The following is a 22435-nucleotide window of genomic DNA, read 5'->3' as shown; positions in this document are numbered from 1 at the left end:
CAGTAAGGCATTCCTCTTCTCCAGTGTTAAAAAAAAATCTCAAATGATGTCTCTTAGTAAATTAAGCCTGTAAGTTTCCAGATATTTTTCTAAGCCTGTACCTCTCCCCCTTTCAAAGGCAAAACTCCTACTGGCTTAATAGAAGTTGTCATTGGTATGAGAGAATCTGAGTTTGTTCATAAAACATCCTCCATAAAGCATAACTGCGACAGGACAAAGAATGATAAATACCTACATACTCATATATTTTGATTCACTCACGAAATGACAGACTGAAGTAGCTTGGAAAGGCTTTTTAAAAGGATGTCAATATACCTATCAAGATGAAAAAAATCACGTTTATTGAAACCCATGAACATGCAGTGAGCTGATGTTTATCCTATATGGTGTATAAAAGAAAGGATTGTCCATGCAGTTTGGAAATCTTTTTCCCCGCCAAATACCATTTTGCAGAATTGTTTTTCACAAAAGATGGGTAGTTAAGTGGTTAGAGGCCTGGTGCTGGCCAGATGCCCTTTAATTACACAAACCAGGAAGGTACAGATATCGAAGTGCAGTTGTATCAAGTGACAAATTTGTCATTGGGACGGCCTAAAATGACGGCCTTTCCTCGAAGGGAGCAGAGGCGCAAGCCGCGGCGGACGCGAGGCCCAATGCGGCCCCGGGCTGCCCGCAGTCAGGGCGACGACAACGCGGCAGGGCCCCGCACCAAAGATGGCGGCGGCGGCGCAGCTTCAGCACCGCCCCCGAGGCGCGGGCGGGCGCGCGCTTCCGGCCGGGCTCCTGCGCGCGCGGCGAGGTGCCGCGGCACCTCGCTGCGTGCCTGCTGGGGCCGGGGCCCGCGGGCCGCGTCATGGGAGCGGCGGGCGGCGGCACTCTGCGGCTGCCGGGGCTGCACGGCTACGCGGCGGAGTTCTCGCCCTACTGGCCGGGGCGCGTGGCGTGCGCTGCCGCGCAGTACTACGGCATCGCAGGTGCGGGGCGGGGGAAAGGCCTGCGGGGTCGCGGGGCCGCCGGCAGCGCTGTCCGCCCGCCCGCCCCGCGGAGGTTTCGCTTCCGGGCGCCTCAGTGAGGCGCGAGGGGCCGAGGTGCGCGCGCGCGCGCGCTGCTGCGGCCGTTGGTGCGGTTATAGCGCTCCGGGTTGCTCGCGGTAACTGGCAGTTGTGCGGCTCGGTGCCTGCTGAGTGACTACCTGCCTCTCCTTCCTGGAAACCCTGAGCAGAGCCGTGTGGCCGCCGACCGGCAGCACAGCGAACGGAGAGATGGGGCGTCGCTGTTGGAGCGCAACAGAAAACAAACACTTGCTTTTATTTTTGTTAATCGGAATCATCGGCGTCGTTGCATAATGAAAAGAAAATGTGGTTCGGCGCACTTGTTTGCAGGCACTTCGGGTCCAAGAGCATAAACGAGACTGCCTGTATCGGGTCGCTTTGCCTTCTCGAAGTGCCACGGCTCGAGAGGCCATCGCTGCCATACTCTCCTTGTGGTGGTGGCTCGCTAAGGCGTTCCTTTTGGTCAGCTGCGGCACTTGGGGGGGGGGGGGTTCCGCTTTTTCTGTTTATCATACACAATATCTTCCTTTATTACGGTAATTATGTCTCAAGAGCCAATCAGGCCTCATTACTATGATTACTATGAAAAAAGTCTCATGAGTTATGAGTTCAAAGGCTGTGCAAACATTTGCTGCCCTCAAATGCCATCAATTCATGAATTATGTGTGTGTGTGTGTGTATACAGACAGTAAATGGCTTTCAAAGTGTTTTATGGTTTCTATTTCTGTTGTTTTTGTTTTGTGTAGATACAATTTATGCATCTATTGTCCTTCTATGGGATACCATTGATTTCCAAACAGGTTGCAAATCTGATGCTTACCCCCAAGTCTCCCAACCAGCTAGGTTTTCCTAATAAGAAAATAAAAAAACTTTAAAAAAATTAAATAAGAACTTCTCAGAGGAGTATTGACTTCGTAGGAGCAGGAGTAAATACATAGAAGAGGAGGCATACATAGAGTAAATATCTGAAAATATTTTCTCCTTAAAATTTTAATTATTCTGATCTTGATCATTGAGTTTTGGAAAGGCCCTGGCAGGTCTCTGAAGTCCTGCTGAAGACCCAAGCTGAGCTTTTTGCAGTATTGGAACTTTTTTCATTTCCTATAGGACTATTATCCCTAAAAGCATTCATTTTTGAGTAAAATTTCTAAATGTTCCTTTGGCATTACCTCAGTTGCATGAGAGAGTAATACCCATGTGCATTTTGATAGAACTGATATCTGTGATTTATTTTTGGTGATCTGCATTTCTATTACTAGGTACTCTTTCAAAGAGAGAAAAATGTATTTGCTGTGTTGTCAAAAGATCTAAGGAACATCAGACTGATATGTCTATAACATAAGGTGTATGGGTGAAACACTTTTTACGCTTTCTTTACAAGCGAGTGGTTTCTTTTCCAGCCTTACCTACAGGTGTACTGGAAAAAGAAAGGAATATAAATGAAACAATTTTTAAGAGATATAAAACAGAGACAAGGAACTGTTCATACCTGTAGCTAGTTGTTTATTCAGTTAAAGAAATTCGGATGCCTTCCATATTTGCACAGTATAACATCTCAGAACACTAGTTTGCATTGGTATGGAGGAATTAATTGTGATAATTTGTTTTATTTTGTTGTTTTAGGTTGTGGAACTCTAGTAGTACTGGAACAAAATGAAACTGGGATTGTTCTGCTCAGAAGGTAACATAGGTTTATTTTTACAAGCTTGAAATTAGAAATTTTAGCTTTTTAGGAGCAGTGTATTGCCACCTAAATTTGATTCTTTCTGGATGACTTTATTGAAAATGGAGCAGAAAGTCCGTGTGGAAAGTCATGCAGGTCCTTTCTAGGAGATACAGTATTCTAAGAGTTTGACTGGTATTCTGGATGGGAGGAGTAGAAGGATTAGGAAGGAGGGGGTTTAGTACTCAGCCATCATTCACCTAAAAATGACTTAAAGTTTAAAACAGCAATTGTTTAGATTACTCTGAGAGCTGAAATAGAAATATGTAACAAACAGTGATGTAGTTGATCATACTCAGAGAAGCAATTTTTAACTCATAATTATGCAGCAAGACTATTTGTAGCTATTAAACACTCTATTAGTTCTGCTGTGCACTCTGCTTTAGTAATGTTCATTTCTATGTTTCCAGAGATTCCACTTAATTTGTGGTAGAAAGTCCTGTAATTTCTTGAGCCATGAGCTATGTCATGTTCTCTCAGAAACTTTTAGTGTGCATGCTTTTTCCTCATAATTATTGCAGGGCCCCATGAAGTTAACCTGAGCTTAGTTGAACCTTCAGTAAAAAAGGAGAAAATAACTTCATATTTACGATAAGATAGCAGCATGGCCATTGGCAGTTTTTGCAGAGCAGCTGATACATTGTATTTTTTCCTGTAGGATGAATTGTTGGTGTGTCAAAGCCCTTTTTAGGGAGTATGGAGATCTTTAATATGTTCGTATCCCTCCTTCTACTGGATTTTCATGATGACTCAGCTTCTTATTGATGTTCTGGATTGGACAGACCTATTTCTAAAGCAGAGGGTTTTATTTCTTTATTTACCACAGTTGTTAAAATTTAAGATTACAATCAGATTTGATTCTCTGTGTTGAAGATCCTTGGCTCATTTATGCTTTAATCAGCCTATTCTGACATAAGCTTGTAAAAGTTTTCATGGTATCAACAAAGTTACTTGTAAGGAGGTTCACTGGAAAATCAAATATATAAGAAAGGATGTTTAGAATGGTAAAAAGGGTGATTTAAAGGAATATTGTCTCTAATGGTCCCAACATTTATGTCATGCTTTCTCATGGACAAATATCTTAATTGTTTTGATTTAGTTTTGACTGGAACGATGGTTTATTTGATGTGACGTGGAGTGAGAATAACGAACATGTGCTCATCACTTCTAGTGGGGATGGTTCTCTGCAAATCTGGGACGCAGCTAAAACCACAGGTCCACTGCAAGTCTATAAAGAGCATACTCAGGAGGTAAACCAGGAAAGCTTGAAAATTTTAATGAACTGTCTAATGCTTTAATTCTTAAAGGGGTTATTTGTGGACTCATTGTTAAAAGTATTTTTGTCATGTGTTTTTGTTGTTGGTTTTTTCACTTTGTTTGGGTCTGTGGTCTGAATGTATACCTAACGTTATTTTGACTATGAAATGAACTACATACTGTCCGTACTCATATATCTATATCCTATAGCAGGTACCACATAATCACATAAATCTAATATATTCAGAAATAGTATTTGTGATTCCTTGTAGGCTAAGTAATCTTCAATTGTGTGAAAATATTGAAGCCATTCTGTGACACTAGAGAACATCATTGAATAGTCTTAAATCAGGTGGCTTATGTGTATAGCTATGTTATCTTGAGGATGCAGAGTGACAGAAATTGTACCGATCCTTAGGACTTCTGCTGTACTCAGGAACTGCTTGTCCTTTTCCATCCTAGTATTTGTGAGGTCCTACTCAGAATAACAATTGTCAAATATTGGGAGAGGATGAACTTTTCTAGCCTTAGATTGATAACACTGATTTTTTAAAAAATTTTAATTTCTTCATGCTATGCAATATTGGTAGGGAAAAAATATATTCGCCTTAAGAAATGTATTTGCATTAGGACAATTTATGTCTAAGTGTATTTGTCTTCCCCTTAAGGATTTTCCTAAGGTATAGCATTTAGCATACTCTTTGGGTTTTAGTCCTTTATAGATGCATACACTTTGTAAAATGAAATATTACCAGTAACTTTTCTCACAGATAAGGAACTATTTTATTAGAGACTTGAAGCACTGTGGCTGCTGAAGAAAGGCATTGACTTGACAGAGTTCTGCTGATCCATTGACTTGCTGTAAGCTGTCTATCAGAAATTTTAGTTAACACTTCCATTGTATAAAGACCACAAACTAGTCTCTGAGAGGTTTAGGAAGAAATTTTCCAAAAATAAAAATAATTTTGTAGATAGTGTCCTGTGCTGTTTTAGAATAAGGAAGCACCTGATACTGACAGTTGTTGGACAGGCAGGATGTAGGAGGAATAAACTAAAAGTTCTTTCATGCTTTCTTTCTAATCCTCTACTGTTTTCTCTCAGGTCTCTTGATATGATTGGTTTTAGTCTCTCTGTTTCCTGGATTACTACTCTTTATCTAAATAAAATCGTCATCAGGTGGCCAGCTAGTGGATATGTTGTCAACAAAAAATGACTATGGGAGTCCAGTTATGTATTTAAAAAAGCCTTTGATTCTTTCAGGTATAAGGCACAAATCTAAAAGCTGCGTGCAGTTACCCAAGAGTCTTTATCTTCTGTACCTGTTTTCTTTGTAATTTTCCTACTTTGACTTAATAAATATATTATGTATATAAGGGATTTACTTTGTAGTTATGATGAGGATTTTATGATAGTGTTCAAAGACAGATGGTAGTAATAGCAAAATGTAGGCAAAGCATAATATCAAATTCTTCTTCTTTTGTCCCTACCATTTTCTTATTGAAATTCTGTCCATATGATTATTTTGGCTCTGCTGCACCATCTGTTGTCCGTGAAATATGAATTTCTGTGTCCAAGTCTTAGTTTAGCAGGGAGCGTGGGGAGGTTGACGCATTCAACCATGAGTTGGAAAGACAGTGTAGGACACATGGGCTGAGTGTTTATTGTGAGATTTGAAAGGTTTATCTTGTTTTTTTTTTTTAAGTGTGCATTAAGACAATAGATCTCACCGGGACTATAACTAATAGTTTGTGGTAAACACTTGCAGACAGTGCTCTTTAAAGTGATTGACTACCTTCTTAATCCTTAATCCCTTTCTGACACTTCTAATGAATATTTTGTCACTGAGTTTTGTAATTATTTCTAAGGCAAGATTGACAGGGATCAGTTTCCTGTTCTCTAAATGAGATCATTGTCCTTCCTTGAAAAGAACATACAATTTTAATTTAAAAGTGCATCTTTATTATGAAAGGACAATGAGTTTTATTTCAGCACTAACCAACTGCTGAAGCTCATGAATAAATTAGTCTAATTTACTTTGGTTTTGATTAAGTCTCACTGGAATGTGAGACAACAGAGTATTTCTGTTAAATTTGTCTTGTAAAGTGAGTCTTGACATTTATTTTGACTTTTTAAATGTATTTTTACATCTTTCAGCTTTCCTTGATCTTACCTAGAGTATTTGTTGCTGCTGTTTATACATAAATAGCCTTAGTACATTTTATGATTATAAGTAAAGCACTAAAAGATGGACATTTTGAATTCAGGTTTATGCTAAATCATTAGTCTTTCCCTGATGCTCAGCAGAGCCTCTTTTGAGGCATCTGTAAATTCGTGTTGGGTGATGTGCCTGAAAAGGCAAGAAGAATAAAACTGACCGTATTTGGTTGCCCACATTTTCTTCTTTTCACTCTTTTCTCAGTACCTGGACCTGTCCCTCGCCATGAAAAATAGCTCTTGCCTTTTCTAAGCCTGTTGTCTGTTCTGTTTGTAAATCTTGCCTGAAGGAGAATTTGTCCAGGTATCATTACCTCTGATGCAGCTGCAAAATGCTGGGCCGTCCCACTTGCATCTGCCGTGTGTATATGGATCAATATCATAACATGTGTTTAGCAGACCTGTACGCTAAGCTTGTGAGTGAGCTGGAAACCATATGTGCACTTTGTGTTACCTGTGCAGCAGATCTGATGCATCCAAAATATGTGGAGTGAGGTGAGTGTGCAACACAGGTGCGTGTTTTTTCAGACACGTTTCTTCATTGAGAATTCTGGACGGGAGTATGAGAGCCCAACACTTCCACTGAGTTGACTTTGTGTGTCTATTGCATGAAAGAGGCGTGCTGCCTAGTGATCCATGTAGGGGTATTGCAAAGCAACTACAACTTAGGAGTTGCACACAGACCATCAGACAGATTCAGGGGGAGAAGCTTTTACCTATGAGAAGCCCTGGAACACTTGAGAAAACTCCGATGTTGCTCATTCTTAAAATATGAGCAGGTACTTGTTTGTCTCTTTTATTATCCTTTTAATGGAAGGAGGCAGGTTGAAAGGGAGGGTATTTTAATGAGCTATAATACTGCTAGTCAGTTGAGAAAAGCAGAAAACCAAGAGGATTTAACCAAAGGGATAGCTTGCATAGACGAACAAAAAGTTACCTCTTAGTTTATTATTTGTATAGCTTTTGCCAAATACTGTCCTAGTGTCTCCCACATTTGGATTGTAAACTCCTCACAAAAGGGAGCTAGCACAAATGATGCTAGTGCAATATAGTTTTTGGTATGTGGAAAACATGACATTTTAAGATAAAAAAGAAATGTTGCTGATGATGCACTGTTTTTCCTTGGGCAATGAGTGTCCTCCACTTAAAATATGCAAATGAATGAAAAACAGTTAATTTACACTGCGCCCAGCATAGTCTGAAATGAAATTAGGTGACTTTGACTTTTGCTTGGTTAATTTTCTTTTCCAGCTCAGCTTCTCTGCTTTTTCTCTGGTGACACAGGTCCAAATATTTTCACCTTCAAAATAGAGTTGTTGTAATTTAATGTATGATTCTGTCTATCCAGGAGAGTGAGGCCAGTTGTACTGTACTACTTTAAACAGTGCATTTAGCGTGTTGCAGGTAAGATTCAGAGGGTGCTAGAACTAGATTGTCTTTGCAGGAGTAGAAATCCCTGGTTAGTGGCCCAGCTGTTGAGAGCAGTGCTCTGCAGGTAGTTGCTGCATTTCTGAGAAGTGTCCTGGAAGGTCTGGTTGTGTCAGGACCTCAAGCAGATGAATTGTTTAAGCTCATCTTTATCCACCTTTAGCACTAAAACGGTGCAGGTTAAACCGTTTTAAACTGTTAAAACCGTTAAAACTAAAACTGCATGTTGTCCCACTGGAGGTTATGGAGCTCCAGTATCACCAGCATTTGACACACTGGTGAGGAGTCAGCATTTTGTTGTGAGATAAAAATTGGAAGGAATAGAATGCACATTGCAGTATGTAGATAAAGCGGGTTGAAAGATGGAAATCTTACATGTTCTTGAGAGTTTGAGATCTGAACAATTTCAACAGGACAAAATACAATAAAAATATTACCAAAGGTCTTCCTTATATTTCAGGAATTTTCTCTAAACAAAAAACAGCTGGAATTTTTAATAAATTATGTTAGTATAGGGAGAATCAAGGTGCTTTGGTCTTGTACCAGCTCCTCATCGTTTTTGGTGTATATGTGAAGCCTTGATGGTCTTTCTTATTACCGTACTGAGACTAGTGTACCAGCAGTTAACTTATCAGTACATATCTAATTGTGTCTTTATACAGCACAGAGCATTTGTGCTTTTCGGAGGGCAGCAGAGCTGAAAAATGAAAGATGCAATTACGGTATCCTCTGTGAAGGGGTACAACACTAGTTGGGGTTGTTTTTTTGAGGATATGAATATTACAAGAGTGTCTTAGCACCTGGAAAAGATAAAGATCAAAATATTTTATGGCATATATTCCCCCTGCTAATCACTGATCTAGCTGATTTGAGTAGAGCTTATATTCTGTGGTAGTGGGCACTGTAGGAAACCCAAAGACACACATAATTAGAAATCATGAAGAAGTATTTATTTTCAGTCAGCTAAAACCTCAGTGTCAACTCCACAGTCAGTTCTAAAGAGGATGTTTGAATAATGTTGGATTGGAGATAAGAAATCAGTCTAAATTACGGCTTTTTATAGTGGTAGGAACTTTCAGTGATGGTGAGTCCATGTGCGCTTTTTACATCTTTTTTGTTGTTTCGTTCTATCTTTACCTTTTTGGATACTTTTCTGAGCTTATGTGTGCTTTTAATGACAGATTGAGAGATGGAGATGTTAAATTCAATTTTTGCTCAGGTAAATGGCATCATTGGCAGCTGTTTAGTGTTTGACCTGTGTGCTTTATCTGACTATAATGAAATGTGCAAATTTAGGTGTACTTCATAGAACTAAGGCTGACTCAAACTCGTATGCTAATGCTGTTTCTAATCTAGGCTGTTACATCATTTATAGGCATATAGCGTTGACTGGAGCCAAACTAGAGGAGAACAGCTAGTGGTGTCTGGTTCATGGGATCGAACAGCCAAGCTGGTATGTTGCTTTTCTGCTGAAGGTAAAAATGTGATTTGTTTTGGAATTGATACTTGTTTATGTTAAGAAACAATGTCCATTCACTTTTCTTCTTTATTTTTCAACTGAGATGCTGCCTTGGCCTTCGGATGATACTAGTTTAAGTATAAAAGTGCTTTTCATGATACACAGTAAAAAGAAGTTCCTTTAATCCTTTCTATACATATAAAGCTTATATATATAAGAAAACTTTTTCTGTTTTATTTCACATTTACCTCAATTTTCTTTTTATTTTATTTAGTGGGATCCAGCTGTGGGGAAGTCATTATGCACTTTCAAAGGCCATGAAGGGGTGATTTACAGCACTATATGGTCTCCTCACATCCCAGGTTGTTTTGCATCTGCCTCAGGTAAACCTGATTGAAAAAGATTTCTCACAGCAAAAAAAATTGTGTATGGTGTTGTATCACTTCTGCACTTTGTCCAGCAGGTGGTAGTGTATATTATGCATAAAAATGGAGGAAGGAAAGAGAACTATTTAGCTGTGGATGGATTTGTGGGATCTGTTATGATCTATAGATCATTCTCTTGGCCTTTTAACATGGATCAGCAGTTTTCTAGCAGTCAACTCAGTGACTTGGTTGCATTTTTTTTCTGTTATTTTATGTAACTCTCATCCATTCACATCACTCTTTTCATTGTCCAGTAAAATGTTATATACTTTATTTCATGTTCTGGCTAACATTTTTGGTCAAATTATTTCAGAATGCATAGCATCAGTAGACTGTTAGCCCTGTGAAGAACTTAGTTAATTCCTATTAAATTATTTTAAATACTAGTAGAAATGACTGCCTTTTGGGGAAAAGAAAAAATCAATTTTACTTTTCTGCTTCTACCAGTGCTACAAATCTTGCTGACTAAGACAGTTATAATTGAGTTGGATGTCTCTGGGGCCAAAGAGAGAAGGCAGAGAGACTGTACACTGAGGCAACAGTGTTTTCCAGCAAATGTTCCTATTCTAGGTGCATGAGCAGAACTCTTAACTGCTGACTGGCTGGGGAAGAAGGAATGCTGTGAGCCACAGAATGTACTTGGGAAGTAAAGGAGCAAGAAGATGCAGGCCCAGTACGAGCATCACTAGATTCACTCTAATGGCTTAAATTTGTCCGTTTTCAAATTTATTTGAGTTTTTGTAGTGATATAAGTGGAAATTGTTCAGTTCTTATATCAACAGGATAAATAAGTAAAAATATCTCTTTCCATTGATGAAGTTAAGGAGGGACAATAGATGCACAACAGACGATACACAGAGATTTTTTTCTATTCTGAAGGAAGCTTGATTAAAAAGTGTGTGTGATTTCTATTTTATAAAATTTCAGTCTGGCTATTTCCATCTGGCTTTGCTTGCACAGTGGAACTTGAATAACTAACAAATTTCACATATTTGTTCTAACGTAATAATGCTTGGTAGCCAGGTGCTGGTGCACAGATGAACCTTCAACTTGAATAAAACTTCAATTAAGTTGAAGATTTATTGAAGTAACGCTTGGGAGGTACTTAGCTAGCAGAATGAGCAAAAAAATTAAGAGGATTGAGCCCTGTGTACTGTATGAACAGTACTACTGAAATGCAGCTACCTGCTACACAATACTGGCCAAGTATCATTTGGTCAAAAGTAAATGGTGGAAACAGTGTTAGTGTTTTTTGCAAATTCTAGAGAAAGTTACAATCTCTTTGGGGTCTTGCTTGTTCAGAAACCTCTCCATTGCATCTTGCTCATATGAAATTTTTGATGGTGTGGATGAACAAAAGCTAGGCTGTCCTCCAACAAGTTATTTCAAGTGTGATACTTAAGTGATTAAGTCAAACAGTCTTTAATACACTGCCATTTGAACAACTTTGGGAGATGTTGATTGTTAAATGCTGTATGTGATGGGATTGTGGTTTGTGTACGGCAACTTATAATTGATATATAACATATAATTAATCTATTCTTTGCTCAGTAAGTGCATTTGTTGAAAGGTTTGACTTAAGCACTTAAAGATATCACTCTTTTGCAAATTTTACTCTGATTCTTGAAAAGGATGAACGTGTACTGCAGAAGCCTGAAGCTAATTGCAGTCAGCTTTCACTGATTAATGACTCCATAATATCTTACAGGACAACCAACCTAAACAAAGGGCACAGTATTTCTCTACTGTAAGTACTACTGGGATGTGAAATAAAAATTCTACAGTGTAGTGATAGGTGTAAAATCACTAAGTAAGAGAAACTGATGACTTCAAAGTGATGTTGAACTTTCTCATGATTTCCAAAATATTTGGTGTGCTTCTAAATAAAATAATTTCAAGCCAAGTTCTTGTATGGAAGTCATGACATGCCAATGTGGAATGGCTTTCCTTGTTTGTTTTGGTTTTAATTTTCACTAGAATTTTCCTGTGATTTGATTTTTAAATTTGATTAAAAAAATGTGCATTGGGAGCTTGTAGTTCGGTCAGCAGTAACTTGTCTTTCTGTGGTAGTAGAAGTTCACGTGATGCTCTTGCTCTGGGTATAAATTCCGTTTCCTTATTGTAAGGAAAGGCCCTTCAGACAGCGTGTGGTCTGAGCTTTCACTTCACTCTTCAGTGGTTACTGACACACTGTTAAGTCGGTCAAGTGGAAAGATCTGTGAGAGCAGTCAAGTGGAACTGTCCGGGAGGCTGGGCCTCCTCATTTGAGATTTGCAAGGATCCGCATGCACATAAGGATCTCAGAAAATTATGAGATAGGAACCGTAATTTCACTGATGACTGAACTGCTGAACTTAAGTTAGAGCTGAAAGAAAACTGCCATCTTGACATGATGATACTGTGTCAGGTATGGAACTTATAGCCGTTCCTTTCTTTGCGTGCACTTACTGGAAATGTCGACCTGAAATTTTATGGTGTCTGTTTTTTTGCAAATTTGTTTTCTTGAAATATTAATTGAAGGTGTGGCTGAAGGGAAATTCCTGAACATCCTTTCATTTCTTTTTTTTTCCAGCTGCTTTAAACAATCCATTTCTTTTTTGAGGGAGGCTGAGCTGCTTTAGGGTTATATTGAGAGAGAGAGTGTGTGTTTGCATGTGTTTTCTCTCTCTCTCTTTCTCCCCTCGATTCCTTTTATTTCTTCCCGCTCCATACATACATATTCACAAGCACACATATGCCCATATATTAATAGTATAAATTCAGAGAACTTCAGACTAGAATTGAAATATTTCATGTTACAGCTTCTTTAACTTTGCATTTATTAGGAAAATTATATTTAGGTAGTACATTGTTAACCGTATCTGGAAAAAATACTGGTCTTGAAATATTTCAAATCTGTTAAGTAAACACTTTTTTAGGGGGAGGTAGAAGAAGATAAGCAAAAAGGAAGGAGACTTAGGAACTTTTGTATGCCTCTCTGTATGTCTTTGTACTGCCTTTTTTTGAATCTATTCATGTGCCAGCAGAAATTTAGTTTCCACTTAACTAGTTAATAAGCACTGAAAGCTGAAAACCTAACACAACTGCAAGACACAGCAGAATAGCTGCTCAGAAAGATCATTATGTGCCTAGACAACTTTTGCCTCACACTGATAAGGTTAAATCCTTGCCTTTGGAATATGATTTTCTCTCAAATTATTACGAAAATAGAGAAAGAGAAAATGAGAAATGTAAGACTATAATATAAAACAGCTGAAAAAGAATGTAATTGTAAGTGTGGAATGCTTTCTTTCATTAAATCTTTGATCTGAGTACGTGCAGGAGGATTAACTTTGTGCAGTGGATAAAATGTCATTAAATTGTAAAAGATAAATATGTATGCTTCAGTTAAATTAGCTTTTATTCAGCATCTAATACACTTCCATTTACCATTTGGAGGGATGTGTGAGGTACTTTACAATGCTGTCATCTTCATGTACAATCATTTGTACTCTTAAAAGGCAATTTAGTAATGACTTATATTTTATTGTTTGAACTTGGAGATACTACTATTAACAGAAACAAACTGTTAATTCTGTATATGTAAATAAATTCTGTTGTGATGTCAGTAATAATATCTGAGCTGATAAGATAAGCAGGATGTTCAGGTGGACATGCAGCACCAGTGCAGAGCCCTGGTAAATGTCTGCCTTTCACTGAAAAAAACAGTGATGTGCAAAATGTAATTAAAGGATGACATAAATAATGACGACTTCATGGCTAAAAGGGTTTAATGACTCATTGTGTCATTTGCCCAGAAGGTCTCTTTTTTTTACCTGGAGAACAAATTGATGAGAAGCGTATAAAGAAAGGGCCAAATGCACACAACATTAGTATATAGTCAAACATAAATCAGTTGAGCTGAATGAGCCTCAGCAAATGCCGAGCAGTAGACTTTACTCAGTCCTTTGGTTTATAAAGAAAGCATATTTTATAATGTCAAACATTTTTATTGTCTTTTAAATTTACCAGTGGGAAATAAGTAACGAGTACCATTTTACCCATATCTACATAACTGTAATATTCTTCAATACATATATAACACTGGCAAAGGAAAATGTTGTATTCTGGATTTGACAAAGCCGAGGGAGATTTAGAATGACTGTTAGCATGTGTTTTAACTACTGGGACCTCAGTTTTTATTGTTGTGTTCACTTTAAAATCATTAGTACAATTATTAATTTTACTGATCAAAGTAAGTACAGGCTGTTAAATCTTTAAGAAGTCATGACTAAGAAGTGTTTCTCAAATCTGCAAGATAATGTTGTCTGTACTCATCATAATGTAGTTCCGTTAATTGTATTCTTTGCTCAAAGAGTTCTTTCCATTCTTTCGTATTTCTTTTTAGGACTGTTTTTTATTACATTGACAAAAATGTTAGAGAACTAGAGCGTTGTTGGTTTATAAAGGGACATAAAAATTCAGTTTCCAAACTTTGTAAGCTCTTATTTTCAGCCCTAGACTTTAAGATTACACTTCTACAGCACTGTTTCTTTCACATGCCATCTCATTACCATCTCTGACATACTGACTTGCCTTTTAAAAAAAGTTAGTGTCTTCATACCTACCAGTCTTACTGACAGGTGTATGTAATTCAAGTATTGTCAATGTGAAGTTCAGAAGTTGGGCTGACATATAGTTTTGGTTCATGTTTCTGTGTTTGGGATCTGAATGCCTGTGAAAAATACTATGAATAAACAAATTATCTTCTGTGAAATAATGACCAGGTATATGTTTACTAAGAGAAAAGATGCTGAATGAAAGAGAAAGCAGCTGCTCATTAAAGAAATATTTTCCATCTGTAAGTTTCTTAGCCAAATTTGACATTGTCAGGTCTTTGATTACAGTTTTCTCAAGCTTTAGTTTACATTCCTGCTTCAGAAGTAACACAGGATAAAAGAAAGAGTTGCTGGAGGAGAGGGAGCTGCAGACAGATACTTGTATTTAGGTTCCCAAATAACTGAAGTAAATAGCCCTTGAACAGTAATGTTGCAATTGTTTGGTATGAGTTCAGAAACATATTACAAAATTTTTATATTCCTTTAGGTGGTGTGGGGAGTTGGCATCCATTCTGTGCTTCTTATGGAATCTTTTATAATTATTTGTGAGTCAAATATGCTTAAAAAATGCCATCCTGAACAAGGTTCAAGGCTGTGCAAGAGTGAGAAAAACTCAGTCATTTTTTGGAATCCACATACTCGAGAGGTAGAATAAGGGGCTTCCACTTAGCACAGGGCTTTTTGTTGTAAAAATCAGGCATCTAATGAGTAAATTGACTTTAGAGTTGCTGCATTTTGTTGCAGCTCTGTTAAACTGCTGTTTATACTACAAGATATTAAAATATCATTTATTTGCCTGCTTTGCTCTATCAAATCTATATAATGAAAAGGTGTGGATATTTTCATTTGAAATCTGTTGCTTCAAGGCATACCTCTATGGTTTTGAATTTGTCTGTGTTGTGTTTTCAGTAAGCTTTACTGAATGAACCTCTAATCTGCAAGCTATCTGGAAATATTTCTCAATAAATGAATCTGGCACTCAGTTTATGGTATGTGCTAGCCAGAGTAAAGTGTTTTGTACAGTGCTTGCTAGAATATAAAGCATTTTCAGGTTATAATGTTTTATGTTAGAATGTCATGTTATAAAAGACTATTTCAATGTTGGTCAGAAATAGCAGGGTTTTTTACAGTGAATTAAGATGTTTTGGGTGACTTGGCTTAGATTTAGGCATATATCAAACTTTTCCGTTCACTGAAGAATGACAATAATATGGTAGGCTAGAGTAGGTCAATTTTGAAATAAGATTCTGTTTTAAGATTTGTATTTATTTATTTTTTAAAATACTGAAATTAATGTACACTTTATTCAAATGCAAGCAAAAATTTGCTCAATGGCTTGGCATAAATGCATAATTTAATTAAGATTATTTTCATGTTACATCATCTATCCTAATACTTACATCTCTTGTGCTGACTTCTTTTCCTACAGTACTTTAAAGCTATATTACCCATTTTTCTCTTGATGAGAGAAGTGTGATAGGATCAGATTTCTTACTTCGGGATGCACAAAATCAGCTCCATCTTTTTAAGTGAAATTTTAAGTTAACAGTACTTCTGTTCTTGAAAAAAATTGTCTGTCTTCATTAGAATACCTTCTGCCTTCAGATAGCATGTGAGATTTCTTGGTTTTTTTTAATTAATCCCTTAAATACTTATCTATGTTGTATGGTTAATTTTGTACCTCAGCGCTCTCTTGTATTGATTGCTAAGCTGATTGTTCTCACTGGCCTAATGCATAATGATTTTTGAATGTGGGTAAAATACATCTGCAAAAAGTCAACATAAAACCTTTGTGAATTGTGAAATGTGAAATTTAAATCTCAAACTATGTCTCTTCACTGTAATAGTCATTCGCATTAGCAGTCCTCATCCTTTGTATGGGGATGATCTACTTCTAGATTAGTATATCTTTCATAAATTTTGAATAGATGAGTATATATTGTGTAGTTCTATTGATTCGTCCAAGATTTCACAAATATTCATTAAAATGAAAGAAAGCAAATACAATATACAAACAAATCTGGCATCATAATTATCTAACAGACCAGCAGAAATCTGTTGCCATATAGAAATTGCTTCTTACGAAAATAGAAATATTTTGTGAGGGAAATGTTGGCCACTTTTGTGGTTGCTTACTTTGGGATGCCAATTGGAAGTGACTGTTAGTGAATGTGATTGTATTCAATGTCCTTTCCATGTATTTTTTTAACTACTATTATCCTACTTCTGCTTTGTCATATGGAAGAAATGCAACCTTGGTAATGCAGATTTAAAGGAATTATGGAAATGTGGAAATTCAAAGATAATTAACAACAATTGTCATTGAAATGAGTTGTGAAATAATATATTGTGAGGTCATGGAAAGATGCTTATGCTAAAAGCAATGATTGTTAAAATGTGTGATGTCTCAGGATTACACTGTTTATCAGCTAAACTAAAAAAAACCCTCTCTTTTCTGATTCTTTCATTTGCAGCTTAAATGGAAAAAAATTGGATTTGCTGATGGCTTTAAATCAGTCTGTTCCTCTGACTAAGAGATTCACTTATATGGTGCATGACTCCATTAAAAATAATTCACAATATGACAAGCCAGAATTAATAACACTAAGTTTGGCCTTCCAAACAGATCAAGAAAAGAGAAAATAGGGAGAAAAAAGACTTTTTCTCGTATGTCAGTCTTTTTTTATTAAAAAGAGAAATAATTTGGAAGACTGTATATTTGGTGTCAAAACTGTTACTAAGTTACTTTTCCAAATGTTTTTGACCCTAGTAATACTACTGAGGCTGCCTGACCTGCAGCAGTCCATTCTAGTTCACCTGGATTTATATATTTATTTACTTATAAAAATTGTCCTGTCTGTAGTGAAGTGTGAGCTTCCCTTTCAAATCTTTATCTGATCAAGTATAAAATAAAATTATTTTATCTCTTAAAGTCTTAAGATTCAAATTGAAGTCTGCTCTGTGCAAGCAGGCAGAGCAGGCTAAGTGGGTGGATGGGCATACTACCTTCTTCACCAAGATCCTACTGGTCATATTTCTTCCTCTCCATATGTTGCACTGTTTTTACAAGCTCTGTAGTGATATTTGGGGCTTCAGCTGACTGCGAGGTGTCATTCTGGGGAATGCTGTACATATATATAGTAACAGACGTTCTTGAAAGCATTAAAATAAGCAAAGGAAATGAAAATGGAGAAGTCATGTGTTGTTCCCGTCTCATAGGTTGGGAATTTAGCCACCATGAGCATGGTATCTCTCACAGTCATGGAGTCTGAAGCAAAGCCAATGATTAAAGCAAATTTCCTGTAATCTCTGTAGTACCATAGTCGCAAGGCCATTCTTATGACATACATTCAAATGAAGCTCTCGCTTTATTTTTGTAATCAAACTTTCCAGAAGTTTTATGTCTTTTTTGTGAGTTTGCAGCGCCTGGAAATTCTTGTAATAGGAATATTGCCATTGTCATTTTAGGGATGGTTTTGTTTGAACTATAGCCATATTCTTAAGAGGAGCTGTGATACTGTGTGCCTGTCTGGATATTTTAACAGCAACATGATGCCTTTTAATGACATCAGAATTGCCACAGTTTCTGAAAATGAAACATTTTTGAATTGGGAACTAAAACCATCAAAAGTTTTAATTTTTAAACAAGAATCAGATACGATAAACAGCATAAGGGTTATTGATGATAACCATTTTGAGGATTATCAGAATGTTCCTGATGATTTCTTACCCTATGAATTTCTTCATTAACAAGGTAAATTTGTTTTTAGTACAGGTAGTATTGGTGTAGGCCTTCTGTACAAATCATGGATGTTCAGATGCAGCTTCCAGTGATTTCATGCGTCTTGCATGAATACAGGCACAATTCTGGATTCTAGTTTTCTCTCTTGTAAACAAATGAGCTGAAAATCAGTTTTTGATGATACAAATTTAAATATTGAGGGTTAATGAAAATACCATGATTGAAGTAATTAAAAAAGCATAGTAGTCTTGTCAAAACTGTCAGTCTTCTGTGTACCTTTGTAAGCCATTAGCAACTGAGTAAGAGTAAAAAGGCTTAGGGCTAGAAGACAATGCGCAGTTTGATGAGAAGAGAGAGGGTCGGAGATACAGAGCTTTTAAATTAGGCATACTCTCTTAATTGCTCTCTAAAGTCCTTTGTGTGTGTGCTTTGAGATTAGAGCAAATTCTGCTTTTAATATATGTAACACTTGTAGCAGAATGACACTATCTTATGAACTTCAGTGAGTATCTGTATGCAGTCTTAGCACATGACTGGTACAGGAAAAGTGCCTTAAATTTTCATTTTGTTGAAAGAAGTTGGACATGAGTTGTATTTACCTTTCACTTTCTACAGACCAAGAGCATGAGTGTAGGTGCTTTTCTTTGCTGACTTGCAGAGAAAACTCGTTAATCATTCTGGTCTAAGTCCATTTTGAAATGGACCATAAGCTCCTCCTTGATTAAAATTTATTTGAATATTTTTCTCATTTCCTTTTAATAAAATTTGAGTTTAAAAAGATAATGGAAGTGTTGGTAATAAAATGAAACAAGTTCTACTTCCTTGTGTGCATCTCTCTGACGTCTGTGTCTATATTGTGCTTGTTTTATTTGGCCTGAGCATCCTCATATCATAGTTTGCATTTCACAGAGCTGACAAATCATTGTCTACTGAGTACTCCTGTACCACAGTATCTCTTAACTGATTAATCAGTTGATGAATTGAATTGATTTCTCTTTGTTTCAGGTGACCAGACTTTAAGAGTTTGGGATGTGAAAGCCCCAGGAGTCAAACTTGTGATTCCAGCCCACCATGCTGAGATCTTGAGCTGTGACTGGTGCAAGTACGACCAGGTATAATCCTATTTGTCCAACTGCTTTTCTAACTGAATCACTTTAATTAAATAGCATTTTTTTGCTGTTACATTAATACCTTTTCTTTTTATATGGCAATAAAAAACCGCCTAGCTACTTGTTACTTGCATTCACTAACTACATCTCCAGAAGAGTGTTGTTCCAAGAGGTAAATGGCACCTGGAGTTTTGGTTACTGCTTTACTTAGTAGACAGGATAGTCTGTAGTGGGGAAATAGTCAGTATTGTTTGATTTATTTAACTTCAGTAGTTAACATTCCCTTGATATGCATCTTGGCATTTTAATAGTTAAATTTTACTGATATATCTGTGTTGTTTCACATCATCAGAACTTGCTGGTAACTGGTGCAGTTGACTGTAGTTTGAAAGGATGGGACTTGAGGAACGTCCGGCAACCAGTGTTCGTCTTGCTTGGTCATACCTATGCTATTAGAAGAGTGAAAGTAAGTTATTTTATTCACCGTCACCTATCATTGAATTATTATGCAAGTTTGCTAGGAAAGCAGCAATATTTTATGTAATCTAGTAACTAGGAAGACAGTAAGCGCTCAAGATTTTAGCTGTTATATTTATTCTTTCTGGGAGCCTTCAGTTCAGCATAGTAAAACATTTTGATATTTAGCAAGTTGGTGGGGTTTCAAAGGAAATGTCATCATCAAAAGTTGTATTTTTCCATGCGGAGTGTCCCAGAGATTGAGAAACAGATAGGAGGTTTACTCTGGCTAATTACATGGGAAGTTCAACACAGAGCAAATATCTTACCTTTTTCCTTTTCTAAATGATGCTGTATCTTGTTCTTTCCAATAGGATGTCAGCATTCACGTAAAGCAGGACACAGAATTCACTGTGAATGTGTATTTTTGTTTATACAAAGAAAATGTTAGTATGTTCAAAGGATTTTAGAAATCTTATGCACAGAGGGTTACAAATGGCTATACTAGATCTGTGTACTATTATATCACCCACTGATACAAATTTGATCTGGATACATGATTGCATATCCTCAAATTAGTCAGTGCCTGTGGTTAGTCATGTATGCTGGCTGCAGGTCACTAGTCTGTGGTTTGGTATATGAATATGTTTATTACTATTTTCTAGGAAGTCTGAACTGGCAAAAAATAGTTTTTCATATAGCTTTGTCATTTTTGATCTTGTTCTAACAGCTTTAAAAGTTACTGTGCTTGGGCTGTGATTTGTCAGAAAAAGGAGTAACTAAGAGATAGCAGTGGTGTTAAGAGATACTTTTTTTTAACCTAGATCATTTTGCAGCTCCAGTTGCATAGCCGTAAAGACAATTGAATCAATACAACTGTGAGTGTCACACTAGCATACAGTGGGACATGGAAACTTCTAAAAACAGATCTGCTGCAAAGATATTCGTAACAAGAAGTCTTCATGATAAAATGGGTGAACTGACTGCAGAACTGTTATTCACCTTGTTCTGTGATACAACTAAAGAGACGCTTGATGAAACTAACAGGGGATGGATTTAGAAGCAAACGAAAGTTTTGTTTTGTTTTTACACATCAGGTAGTAAATTTCTGGAATTACTTGTCACAGAGGTTGCAGAGGCAGATAGTGTCATCAGGTTCAGAAGGAATTAGAAAAATTCACAGTTAAGTAGGTCAATAAACAGATGTTGAAAGGACTAGACAAATAACATTTTAATATTTCTGTTCTCTAACATCCTGGGCTCTAACATCCCCATTCACTCAGCCCTGCTGAGACCGTACCTGGAGTGCTGTGCCCAGTTCTGAGCTCCCCAATACAACAGAAATGTGGAGCTACTGGAGCGAGTTCAGCCAAGGACTACTAAGATAATGAAGGGACTGGAGCATCTCTTTTATGAGGAAAAGCTGAGAGCGCTGGGACTGTTTAGTCTGGAGAAAGAGAAGGGTCAGGGGAGGATCTTATTAATGTGTATGAATGATGAGGGGAAGTAAAGAAGACGAAGCCAGTCTCTTTTCAGTGGTGCCCAGTGAGAGGACAAGAGGCAATGCGCACAAACTGAAGTACAGAAAATTCCATTTAAATATAAGAAGAAACTTTTTTCTACTGTGAGGGTGGTCAAACACTGGAGCAGGCTACCCAGAGAGGTTGTAGAGTCTCCATCCTCAGAGATATTGAAAGCCTGATTGAACTTGGCTGAGAGGAATCTGCTATAGTTGACCCTGCTTTGACTGTTGGGTAGGCTAGATGGTTCTCAGAGGTTCCTCCTAACCTCAGCAATTCTGTGATTCTGTGCTAATACTCTTCCAGCAGCTAAAAATACAGTTGGGGAGAAATGGATAACAGGAGGTGCCCAGGAATCTCTGGAATCAGAATAGTGGGCTAGATAGACCATTGGTCTGATTAAGTAGGGCGCTTCTTACACAGTCTCACCTTAAGATTCCATTTTTTGGCCCATAATGCTCCCTCTTTTGACATGCCTCAAAATAATTGTTAAGAGAAGGCCAGAGGTAGAACTTTTTCATACCCAGCTTTGAGGTCACTTCAGTAAGTAGCTTTGAGGAGACAGGAGGAGGCTGTATATGTATACATTTATAAGGAAGAGGTATGTGAGAGTACATGGCTTACAGTCGCTCTTAGCAGGCTTTTATAGCTGCCATTTCAAGTTAGACATAGCCCCTGTGGACATAAGATAGAAGAAGGTGGGCCAGCGTTTAGAGATGGTGCATCACATCCACACTGCGTGGTGTGGTTGGCCAGTTAGCCTAAACCAATTAAGACCAGGGTGCTATCTAAATACAGGCCTGCCCTCCCAACCTCTGCATCTTCTCTTCCCATCTGCGCTAACAGTAGCGATCATAAAACCATGCAGCAAGCTGGCTCCGCTCCTTGCTGAGGCTGAAAGTCCTGTGACTAGTTTCCATCTGAATCATTAAGCTGACTCAGTTCATAGATGAAATGCCACACAACTGCAAGCCCTAACACAAGGGATGAGGCAGGAACACATGGCCTGAAGTAGAAGGGAAGGGAAGACCATTGGTATTGGCAGCCGTTCAGTCTTAAATTAGCTTAAACCAGCCATGAAATCACACTCTTTGGTTGTCTGTCTTTTGCATCCTATTCACTTGTTCAGGGTTGTGCTGCTTGTGAGATCTGAGGCTGGCACAAATTCTACCCAACATTATATTGTCAGGGTTCCTGTGGATTTCTTGTGTTTAACTACATTGCAGGACATTATAAGTACACTGAGATGATTTGGAGCCCTTTGCAGGAGGTTTTAGCATGGGTGCATTTTGATGTCTCATATTCTTTTCTGGTTTTGGTCTCATATACTGAAATTTAGTTACAGCCTTTGAGTCTACTTAAAAAGATACTTGAATGAGTGATCTGTGACATTCTGGAGGTCAGGCTGCATGATATGTTGGTCTCCTTTGTCTATATAAAACTGGTCAAATG

General features: G+C 37.5%; 1 protein-coding gene across 1 annotated transcript in view; it reads left to right on the top strand.

Annotated features, from left to right (window-relative positions):
• The first annotated feature begins 800 nt into the window (after positions 1–800).
• PEX7 (peroxisomal biogenesis factor 7) overlaps positions 801–22435 on the top strand; it is a 47535-nt gene continuing 25900 nt past the window's right edge. Inside the window, exons 1-7 of the mRNA XM_062572492.1 lie at positions 801–974; positions 2676–2733; positions 3875–4025; positions 9050–9127; positions 9408–9516; positions 18904–19010; positions 19360–19473. Of these exons, the coding sequence (XP_062428476.1) occupies positions 854–974; positions 2676–2733; positions 3875–4025; positions 9050–9127; positions 9408–9516; positions 18904–19010; positions 19360–19473 (738 nt within the window). The 5' untranslated portion in view covers positions 801–853. The remainder of the gene's footprint in view (positions 975–2675; positions 2734–3874; positions 4026–9049; positions 9128–9407; positions 9517–18903; positions 19011–19359; positions 19474–22435) is intronic.

Source organism: Rhea pennata, chromosome 3 (assembly GCF_028389875.1).
Source record: "Rhea pennata isolate bPtePen1 chromosome 3, bPtePen1.pri, whole genome shotgun sequence".
Classification (NCBI taxonomy): domain Eukaryota; kingdom Metazoa; phylum Chordata; class Aves; order Rheiformes; family Rheidae; genus Rhea; species Rhea pennata.
This window is presented reverse-complemented; position numbering and strand designations above follow the sequence as displayed.